Source organism: Pollicipes pollicipes, unplaced genomic scaffold (assembly GCF_011947565.3).
Source record: "Pollicipes pollicipes isolate AB1234 unplaced genomic scaffold, Ppol_2.1 Scaffold_6052;HRSCAF=7182_pilon_pilon_pilon, whole genome shotgun sequence".
In the NCBI taxonomy this organism is placed as follows: Eukaryota; Metazoa; Arthropoda; class Thecostraca; order Pollicipedomorpha; family Pollicipedidae; genus Pollicipes; species Pollicipes pollicipes.
In genome coordinates, this window is record NW_023596805.1 from 7,671,669 (window position 1) to 7,683,126 (window position 11,458).

Genomic DNA, 11,458 nt, shown 5'->3' on the forward strand with positions numbered 1-11,458 from the left:
AACGACGCCTGTTCTCAGGCGCGATCCCACTACTGCCCGACACGGGTACTTTTGGCTGCTCGGTCGCCCGCCTGGCCCAGTACGCACCTCCTTAGACAACCTGGCGACCCCGGACTTCTCCGGGGGCCCCATATTGATGCCAGGCTTAGTGCGGACACCCGATCGACACAGAGCGCCGCAGGGCAGGACTCCCGTCCTCAAGAGATCCACAAATCCATGCCTCCGAGTCGCCGGATTACAGGAGCACGCCACAACTCCCAGCGACCAATGGCGGGCAGCGGTGCCGGGCAGTGAATCACGAAGCCAGCGTTTCATTTCGTCTTGCACGGGGAACATGACTTAGCAAGTCGATTGCAGTGAGCAAGAGTTGATAGCTTAACCAACAAGTACGCTTTTACTGAACTGGGAATAGCTGTGAGGCCACAAACTTATACCTGAACCTGTAAAGGTCGCAAACCTTTCAATACTCAAGTCAGCCTTAACTTGCAAAGTATAAATCTTGTGCTTTCGGAACGAGATTCCATGAAACAATATCGAACGCATATCATGAAATGCTTCAGACACATCTAGAAAAAAGATTGAACATCGCTATATAAGAGTACACCATGCCCAGCATGTTAATGCATTACGTAGCACTTTAACATTTGGAACGCCGGTGCCCGTTGCCCGGCTAGCTCAGTCGGTAGAGCATGGGACTCTTAATCCCAGGGTCGTGGGTTCGAGCCCCACGTTGGGCGAAGTTTTCGACTTTGTTGTGTTTGGTTGGGAGGGTATTGGAAGGCATGAAGCATTGTCACATTTCACAACGTGCGTGTTTGTAGGACATTGATTTTGTTATCATGCTGAAAAATGCAAGCTTTATCACCACGGGCCGTTTGGCATATCCCTGTTCACCATTCGAATGAAACGTTCCCACCTCCGGTTTTCGTGGCATAGGGAGCTTTTACGAAGAATGCATCCCGTTGCGAGCGGGATGTTCATCGAGTGGTAAAGGGGATGCTTATGTTCATTCATTATTAATGTTGTCTTTTTGTGAGCGTAGCCAGTGAGCGTCGCGGCTAAGCTAGAGTACTGATCACTTGCTAAATCCGAATGCAGTGGGAAATTTAACACTCAGAAAAATCACGACAGTGGCGCCGCGTACCGCCATCTAACAACAACAGCCGTTACCGCAAGACATTGCCGTTCTGTGATTGGTCAAACACACGGAGATCAAGTTGACGTCACTGCAGCCGGGAGCCGGCATCACGTGACATGGGTGGGTTCGGAGACAGCAGCCGCGAGGGAGGGCGTGACTTAGATTTGCGCGGATTGGCTCGAACCGGAGATGTGTGGTGACGTAGAAGAAGGCCAGGACAAGACAGGATCTAATTGGTTCATGCGGCAAGGGCTATTGGAGAGGAACTGAGCCTGTTCGCTTGATTCGCCGAAGGCAAATGAGCTTCTTCGTCTTGGACTCGCATTCAGCTACCAGTCTGTTAATCTTTTTCGGTATTCACAGCTATACGTGTCATAGATACTGAAATACATATTCACGGGTCCTGGTCACAGATGGCATCTGGAAAATTGTTAACGGTGTGGGGAGGGGTGCAAAGAAAGCAACCTACCATATCTGAATAAATTCATCATTAAAGCTATGACAGCGGTGTAGTTCCCTATTCAGTTGGGATGAAGAGGGGGCGGGGAAGGGGGCACCAGTTTCCTCCCCCGACGTGGATTACTACTCCCAACGTGAAACTCAGCCCCCAACTTTGAGAAGACAGTGGGCCAAATCCGGGGACAAACCCGCTTGTCAGCACATTGGGGGGGAGGTCAAATCACTTTTTGCTGTTCAGCCCCCGACCCCCAACTCATTTCGCGAAATTACACTTCTGGCTTTTTGTGTTGTATGATAAAGAAACGCTGAAAAAAACATGTCCACTCCAACCACACTTCAAAAGGAACACGCTCATTAAACAACACAACTACCAATCATCACGGAGCGGCATCGCTGGTAGGTCTCAAGTCTTAACTGAAAAATCTGAAGAATCTGACAACCTAAAGGATCTGTGAACCTGAAAAACCTGGCAACCGGAATAATCTGGCAACCGGCCAGATTTGAACCCTTGGCTTCGGGTGGGCTATACCTTAGGCGTTTATTATGCCCAGGTCTTATTCTGGCAGACCAAAATAATTATAGCGGTATTTAATGAGATCGGACACAGTTGCGCAGCTCCGATGCACAAGTGCTGCGATCGAATAAGGTTTTTAGGTACTGATACAAGCTGTGGTGGTGTGACTAACTGCCCTTATCTTCAAACTCGCTGTCAGCAAGAGAACAATGTGAGGTGTATCTATTGAAAAATGAGCTCATTTGGTCCAGCTATGTGGAAAATACACCAAAATTTGTTGTGCATTTCTACGCCCTGTCGCGACTGAAGCAAGAAAAGCTTAAAAACTCCATATTTGATGTGAGACGTTGACATATGTACACCTTCGGAAGGATAAGCGCTTCAGAGAGGTTACTGTGAGCCGACGCCTAGTAGGTTAGATTAATGGCTAGTTAGTGGATTAGTGGCAATGAGTTGTCAGCTCCACAGCAATGCCTAAAAACGTCCATTTCGCGGTACCCGGCAATGAACGTGTTCTCTCTTGTCAGTAGTGGTTAACGCCTGCGCATTCTCTTTGGACATTCTCTTTCGTGTTGTCTCCGTTATCCTCTCCCACGGCACGGTTCATGTGATAGCCTCCAGGCCAGCTTTTACCGTCATACGTATAGTTTTACGCATTGCTACTGTAACATAGGTGTTCATGCACCTTTGTCGGCGCATTTTACCAGGATTCTCCGACCGTGTGTTCCGCACGTGCCTGTGAAGACCTTCCGCATCCTTATCTTCAAGAATCTGGACGTGGAGGGAGGATGCAGCACGGGGCATATGACGTGCGTCGCAGCAGCTTTGTAAAATCTGCCATTACAAGGTATTAATCCAGGAAATCAATTAAAACCGTATGTAGTTTTAATGTTACGTGTAAATGTTACGTGTTTAATGTTTTGTATGTAGTAGGGCATGGTAAAACAGCTACGATTCCGTAATATGGTTACGGGAGAAAACTATAGTGGTATCACCCTATGTCGTCATGCCCCTTGCCCAGAGCATCGACAGTAACGCCACCTTAAACGCTACTTCGCTAGCGCTCACTAGGTGGCGAGGGCTGTCAAAGATACGTTTTTCTGGAGGCTGGCCTCCATACTAGTGACAACAAACCCGTAGGGAGGAGGGCAAGTGTGCGCCTGAGTGACATAATATGAGGTGGAGCGGTCCGCAACATAAACACGTGTTCTGTAACGTGGTTTGCACAAAACGGCAGTGAGAACAACAGCCCGAATGGGAGGCGGCAGGAAATGCAGCGCTATTTCTCACACGGTGAATTTCGTGCAAAAAAGACACTTTTTGAACAATACTTCACGTGAATGATCACGTGGCTTAGGCTGACCATCCGTGGCTCCTCCCCTTCAATAGTGATCATCAAGCCGGAATGCTAACAACCCGGCTCATACGCGGCTCGGACAAGCGCATCGGGAGGATAATCCAATGTGTCAGCATTCGAGGTCAAAAGGCAGCGGAGCGTTGTGCGCTAAGGGTGGAGGCGGCGGAGCGCATAGAGGCCCAACAGCACCATGTTTACCTCCCTGACGTCCGCCTCTACGGGTTCTGCGACGCCGATTACCTCTATGGGTTTTGCGACGCCAATTATCTTTACGGGTTCTGCGACGCCGATTACCTCTATGAGTTTTGCGACGCCGATTACCTCTATGGGTTTTGCGACGCCAGTTTTGCGACGCCGGTTACCTCTATGGGCTTTGCGACGCCGATTACCTCCATGGGCTTTGCGACGCCGATTACCTCTACAGGGTCTGCGACGCCGCTTATCACTCGTGCGTGCTATTGACGTCCGTGTGCCGTTGTGGTAAGCCTTCCAGACCGATCATATATCTTGTGTACCGGAGTATGGTGGCGTGTGCTAGATGCACCCACTGCGCGATGCTGGACTCGCCTCTGCGATGGCCGGGGGCGGCCGACCGGTCCAGCCAATTAGGACGGGCTGCCGAGCGGGTCACGTGTGCGACTGCCGGAGGGCTTGCACTGTCCGATGAGAAGGCGCGGCCAGTAGGGAACAGCTTTAAAGTAATAGGGGGAAGGCCGTGAGTAATAGGGGGAAGACGGTGAGTAATAGCGGGAAGGGTGTCTTTCACCTGACCTTGGGGCACCCATGTTTACAAGGTCAACAAAAATAGTTTCCTCCCGCTGCAAATGTAGAGTGGTTCAGACTGCATTTGATAACGCGCCATCCGTTGACTGGTTGCGAGGACAGAGCTAACCACTGAGCACTCCGCAGAAGGTCATGTGCTAACACGCGCTGGTGGGGCGTTACTTTTACTACGCTGGCTTTTCCAGAATCATTGCCGAACGGTGTGGCACTAAACAATGCATGGATGCATTCAGTTGAATGGCGGATCTTTTGGTAAAAATATTAACAGATGCCTTCTAAAGCCGTTGACCTATGACAGGTTAAGGCAGGCCGGTGCTGTCAGCGAAGGCTATTTCTAGGGATTTGTTCAACCTGATGCGGCAATTGAGTGTTAGACGAAGACATGCATCCCTAAGATAGTTGTTTAGGCAACATAACAATACAAGTTATGATAACAACACCTTCCGATGGCCTTTGATCAGGTGTGAAGGTCAGACCAAGGTGTAAACCTAACCTGCATTTTTATTCGATAGATTGCTGTAAGTGGTAGCCTGTGGTGATCATTTCGAACGAGTTAATAACGAAAACCGCAACATAATCTTGAATAAGCCTTTTACAGGTGGATGTAGGTCGCTGGCCTTACATGAGCCGGGTCATCATTTTGTTCAAAGGAACATATCGTCTAGCGCAACCATTGCCGCTAACTCAAAAGCCAAACTAAGAAGTATTTTGGGATTTTTGATCACTATGACCTTTTAAAGGTCAGTCAAGGTCCACTGACTTGAAACGAACACCAGTGACTTTTACTGAAAGTAGGTATCTAAATTCAAGGCAGTTGCATAAGGAGGTCCAGGGGGCACTTTGAACGCCAATATGGGATTTGACCTTATTTGACCTTATTAATAGGAGACTCATAATCTAGGGACTTCAAATTTTGACACAAGTGAGTTCACACTCTGGCCAACTCCCCCCCGCCCTGTGAAATTGGTGTACATATCGTTCCTAGTTTGTGAGGTTTCAGGGGCGTCAATTTGACCCTCACCCTAGCGAAGGGTATGCAATCGGCCATCCGGGCGGGTGTTGAAACAAGTCATTTACTGCCGCCTTCAAAAAAGAACTATGTGCCACGTTTTATTTCAATAAACGTTCCTGTGCATCATCATCGACATTCAACAAGTTCCTTGCGTTAGGCCGCGAACTTCGGCACGTTCGACCTTGACCGAACAAACAGCGTGTCATTATAGATGTCAAGGTCATAGCGGTGCGACCTCCGCCTATCGGCGGGAGCATCCTCAAACAGACGGGCCTGAACGCATCCCAAGCGCCCCGATCAAGAGCACGACACGGTTTGCCCACGGCATGAGACTGCGCTCAGCGACAACAGCGGGATGGCTGGCCGTCGCCGCAGCCCCCGGGCTCCTCATCGGCGCCGCGAGAACCAGGCCGTGTCGCACCACGCCCTCCAAACCATGTCGCACCACGCCCTCTAAACCATGTCGCACCACGCCCTCAAAACGTTTATCGCACCACGCCCTGCAGACAATGTTGTACCAGGACAAACAATGCCCTGCAAACACATGTCTTATCACGCGCTCCATATTTATGTCGCATGACGCACTCCAAATTTATGCTGTACGACGCCCCCTAAACACATGTACCACGCCGTCTAAATGCATGCTGTGTGCCACCCCAAACGCATGTCGTACCACACACTCCACAAACATGTCGCATCCCACCCCGTGCGCATGTCGTACCAAGCCCTCCAAACCCATGTCGCATCCTGCCTCAAACGTACGTCGTTCCACGCTCTCCAAACCCTGTCGTACCTCGCCCTCCAAACATATGTCGTACCCTCTAAATACATGTCGTACCACGCTCTCTAAACCCACGTCGTAACAAGCCCTCCAAACACATGTCGTGCCCCGTTCCCCAAACACATTTGGTAAACGTGGCAATGCCGTCGGTCCTCCACCGGCTGTCTCGCGGCGGACCGCAGCACAACCGACACCTAGAGCTCCAGAAGTCAGCCGCCTCCTCCGACCTGCGTGCAAAACACCGCCGGCCTCTCCAGTCACAGACAACGTGACCTCGCTGCTTCGCTTACCACGGACAGGTCACCGGTGCTGGTTGGCTACGGAGCGGCGCCAGCCCGCGTCACGTCACGTGACGGCGTGACACGGGCGCCAGCCGTCCGCCGTCCGATGTCGACGTTGTGCCGGCGTCACGGCACCGCTAGACGACAACGGTGAGGGAGGAAAGCTACCGGTTCAGCTGTATCATCCGCGTCGCTACCACGGAGAGCTGGCGGATCGCAAGTCTCGCCAGAATGCTGAGGGTTGTCAGGCTTACAGCGGGCTATGGTGGCGGCTAGACGCAGTGTGGTGGCCTCCTATACCGCTGAGAGACGTAACTGTACAATATACTGCTGCACCGCTGCTGAGGTGCGTCGCCTTGGGTGGCCTACGTGATTCACATGCTAGTTAAGTGTCGCGGAATGACGATGTGTGCTATCGCCAGCCGTCAACGCAGCGACAGCCCAAGCACGGTATGCTCTTTGTAACATCATGCAACGCGTCGCCTAAAAATAAGCTTCGAATGAGCCAGTTGTTTAATGGTCGCATGCACACATCAACAAGCACGACGCTCGTAAATTCTGATCGACGAACTTACAAGGTGCAAAACACGTCCCGCCGCGCGTCGAAGCGGAGATGCCGTCGTGCGTTTGCAGCACCGCGGCGCATTACCGCATCAACACTAGCTATCAATCTTGCCTCGCTTCGGCGAGGGGCGCCCAGGCCCGTATAAACCCATTTTACACCCGTAAAGCCCAGGTGACGTCATCGCTCCGTAAGTGACGTCACTTTCCTCCCGAGGCGACCAGCGCGCTCCAAGGCCTTCTAAGTGGCAGTCCACAGTGTGTGGAAAGCCGGCAGCGACGTGTCTCACCTGAAAGATGCCTTGCCGAAAGAACATCACGTACAGGAGTAAGGAACCGGCCTACCGCGTACTAAAAAAGAACATCGAAAAGCGCAAGACAGCACGTGCCAGCGGTTATAAACCTACACAGCATAGCGATTCATGATCATGCCATGGCATTACGCACTATGGCGTTCATAGGCCAATAAACTTCTCCAGCTAGTCCGCACACACGCCATCAACCCCAGCACATTTCGGGGAGGCCAGCATCACACCGAAATGTGCGCCCATCGTACAAATCTAGATGGGCGGCACTTCGCTGCGGCTTTCCAAAGATCATGTTCAAACACAGACAATGACAAGGCTCGTTGCGTATTTACATCACACTGGAGCGCAGCTGGTATACCACTGTATTTGTGTGTCAGTGGTTCTGCTATGTGCGTACGAATGGCAGATAAGCGTCTGCACACCACCGCGTTTAAAATCTTGTCGAAAAACCGTCGTTTTATGATATAACACGGCGCTCCTGCCTTCCAAAATGTCGTGTGATGACGTCACAGCTGAGGGTGTTTAGTGTGACGTCATACCGTGATTCGATGGGCGGTGGACTCGAACGCCGGATTTACGCTACAAAACTACTCACAGTTGTCACATATGCACACCTCGCGTAAAAACGGAGCGTGCTGCACATCCAAAGTGCACTTTGGAAACCGCACCACATCAGCACGTGCGCACAGCACAGTCAAATCCAAACGACTTGACTTCTGCTCGCGAAACACGCCAAATGTCAGGGGGTAAATTTGGAAACCAGCCAGGCCCATGGCATGTCTCCTATGATGATGAAACACTGTCTCATCACGTTTGATCCTTCAAATTATGCGTGAACGCATCCGGAGCCAAATAAGCAAGTTGAGGAGCGGTGTGAAGTCGACGTCAGAATCAGGCGAATGCGTCATATCTGTTTCACACAATTGTTGCGAATATGTAGATGCTTATGCTGCTCCCCGCTTTCTTATTTGTAGCAAAACTTGCTATACGGGCATAGCTAGGGACGATTGACAATTTGGATCAACGCATTACATGCTAACTGAGGGAAAAGTGTATGAGGGCTTTGCCGGAGCAACTGAAGAGTAAGGCTTTTTGTAAGTGTTGCATATGTCTTTCATAAGCATACCGCTCACATCTTTAAGTAATATTTTGCATCCTTCTTTGTAAGCATCGTTGATTTTATGGAAGCTGAGTGCAAATAACAAACACCACAATAAAGTAAGGCCAGTTGAGCCCCTGCCTCCGACCACCATTCAACAGTCACTAAATCACCTCTTCGTTTTGTGTTTTTTTTTGGAATTAAAGCTGCGCGTTATTAAGCCACTCAGAGTTGCAAATTACACGCCCCTCGAATAAGCCTCATCATCAGTAACCAACAACGGACTATGCCACAGGCTTCGACTGTACACTTTGGATCCCTGAGACAAAACTGTGCAGCTGCGAGCAAGTCTCGCGCGTGCGTTTTCGCGTTTTAGGCAGGTTGCTGATCTGTTTGAAATGACGCGTACTTTGCTGGTTTTTTTCTTCCCTCGTTTTCTTCTCTTGACTTTTCTTTTCTTTTCCTTCCTTTCTAATCTTGCCATCCATAAACAATTCCTGTAAGGGCATGATTTCTAACATAGACCAACCTCTTCCGCGCCCTCGGTAAAATCCCAACGGAATGGGAAAAACCCACAAAACGCCCGCTGTATTGCCGACAGCCCTGGAAAGGCCATCTCTTTAAGGGCTGCCGTGGATCGATCTGTCGTGGGGAAGGCGGTGTACTACCAAAGTGTCAAAGGCGGTGTCAAAAGAGAACCAAATGAAGTCCTATGTGGTCAGAAACAAAATTATCTTATGAAATGGAATCGCTCAACAAGGACGGCTGCGTTATGGTACTGCACAGCAAGTGCTGCTAAGCTAGTATCTGTTCAAGCCAACTCCACAAGCTATTCGGAATTAAATTTAGCAATGCCACCATTCTCTCCGTGACAAGATACATTCAAAGATGTTTAGCGCCCTACAACAGTATAACAGTCTCAGTGCAAAGGTGGAGCTTTAAGCATGCCCATCAGGTGCATTGTTTCTTTTCTGTCTGTCGTCATCGTAAACCGGTACAGCTCCAAGGAAAAGTAAAAGTATGGCTGCTGCTTCAGGATCATTGCGCCAGACTCCAGCTTTCCTGAAACCATGCGGCAACATCGATCAGATGTGCATTATCACGCCTACAAAAGAACATAGAGATTGCTTCACCTGCCGTAAGCTACATTTGCCTATTACTGCATACTTACCTGCATCTGTCTATCAAACGCGCATACGGTAAAGGCAACCTTGCCACAACAACGTAGCCCCACAGGCTATCCACTTGGAAGGAGCGGTGTTCAGTTCACCAAACTACGAACATTTACCCTGCTGTTCCAAAACCATGCCTGCGCTGATCAAAAAGCAGCGCCGAACAGCCAGCCACGACATCTACACGCCGGTAATGCCTCGTCGCTGCTGCCCTCTTTCGGCCACCTTGAGAAGTGCAAGCTGCGAGGAGGGCGCCACCTCCGCCGGACTGACACTTGTCTGTACCGTGTGGAAGTGCGAGGAGCGGCGGAAAGTGGAGTCCGTCGGCATGTCGATCCTGATCGGTGTGCAGCAGCTTCCCGAGCGCACCAACGCCTGGAATCCCTGACGGTACTTGGCGTTGAAGAAAGCGTAGAGCACAGGGTTCACGCAAGAGTTGGAAGCGCCGAGCCACTGGGCCACCGGCATCGCCACCGGCAGCAGCTGGTGCACGCTCGCCGGCAGCCGCTCCATGTCGGAGAACTTGACCAGCAGGCAGATGGCGTACAGCGGGAGCCAGCTGAGAGTGAACACCACGACCACCACCATCAGCATCTTGACCACCTTGAACTTGGAGCGCTGCTGCATGCGCTTCAGCTGCACGTCCTTGGAGTCGCCAGGGATGTCACGTCTGAGGGGAGAGAAGAATGCGATGACGCAGCTCAGGTCATGTGACAACGAGTTATAATGTGAAGTGACTTATGTAAAGAAGTGTGCATCGAAAATAGAAAAGACTGTCGTGTGTATGCCATATCGATGTGAGTGATGTGCTAAACCTATAGGCGATATCAAATCTTAAACCTGCATAAGCTATATTCACTAGCATGCGATCAGGATTGGATCAGTCAGTCAGTCGGCCAGTTATTCGACGTATCATGGTGATGAGTGCCACAACACTTTAGCCAGAAGCCTTTCTGACAGTTTTTTAATGTTTCGCTTCGTTTTTTGTCGCACCCAAATCACCTAAATACACCAGCCTATGCAGAGTATTTTTGTGATACGCTTGACGTAGTGCGTGCCTATGTTTGTCATCTGCTTGACAACCAATACCCCGTACTCATATGCACTTATATGCATACATACCGCGTTCATGATGTATGTTTGCTTACTATATTGATACACCAGACGTTAGTCATATGACAGTGATCCTAGAAGCAGTATCGGTTAAAAATGTTTGGATACACTCGCGCACACCAGGGCGGAGACAGTGAACTAGTTCGGAAATCACCCTCTCACCTGGAGACCTTGACCCAGATGCCGACGTAGCAAACGATGATGAGCAGCAGCGGAAACAGGTAGCAGAGGATGAGGTTTGCCATGAGAAAGAAGAGGTTGCCGTCCATGCCCTTGGGCCACACCTCCTGACAGATGAGGACGCCGCCTTGAGGGCGTAGGTCGAAGAACAGTGGCCAGGGCATCATGACCAGGATGGGGAGCAGCCAGATGACGGCGATAATGAGCCGCGCACGACGGCGGGAGATGTGGCAGCGCATGCCGCAGCAGATCGCCAAGAACCTGTGGAAGGAAAAGCCGCTTATTAGATGAAAATCGACCATGTGCATCGGATGCCTTCGCACATCTATGTCTGGATTACTTGACTGATGGTGATACTGGTGGTTTAGCGGCGCGTCGACTTTGTTAGACATCCTGCGCCCACTCAAAATAGTGGAGTATTTGACAACAATTGCAACTGTAACTGTAATCACCATTACAATGTGTTACGCTGACGGTATCGGCGGAAAACGAAACATCAAGGAGTAAACCACGGGCCCGAAGGCGTACAATACCAAAATGTTAGCAGAAACTGACACCAAAACGGGTGGCGTAGCCTGACACCTAAACTAGTGTTGACTTTTTTAGCTGCGTTCCCCGAGACACCACGGTTTTTGAAGTTGAGTTATGCGGGATAAAACAGTGGAGCCAGTGAGCAAGACATCCGACACGAAAATGCCGA

At 50.4% G+C, this 11,458-nt stretch overlaps 1 protein-coding gene and 1 non-coding gene across 2 annotated transcripts; one reads left to right on the forward strand and one right to left on the reverse strand.

Annotated features, from left to right (window-relative positions):
• Window positions 1-664: 664 nt before the first annotated feature.
• Window positions 665-737, forward strand: TRNAK-CUU (transfer RNA lysine (anticodon CUU)). Its single transcript has one exon. It is a non-coding gene; the product is annotated as a tRNA-Lys (tRNA).
• Window positions 738-5,358: 4,621 nt separating this feature from the next.
• On the reverse strand, window positions 5,359-11,019 carry LOC119104864 (neuropeptide SIFamide receptor; the record flags this gene model as incomplete). The annotated part of the gene is given in 2 exon segments (XM_037228593.1): window positions 5,359-10,135; window positions 10,741-11,019. Coding segments are annotated over 2 exon segments (769 nt in total), but the record flags the coding sequence as incomplete, so codon positions are not given.
• Between the last annotated feature and the right edge of the window lie 439 nt (window positions 11,020-11,458).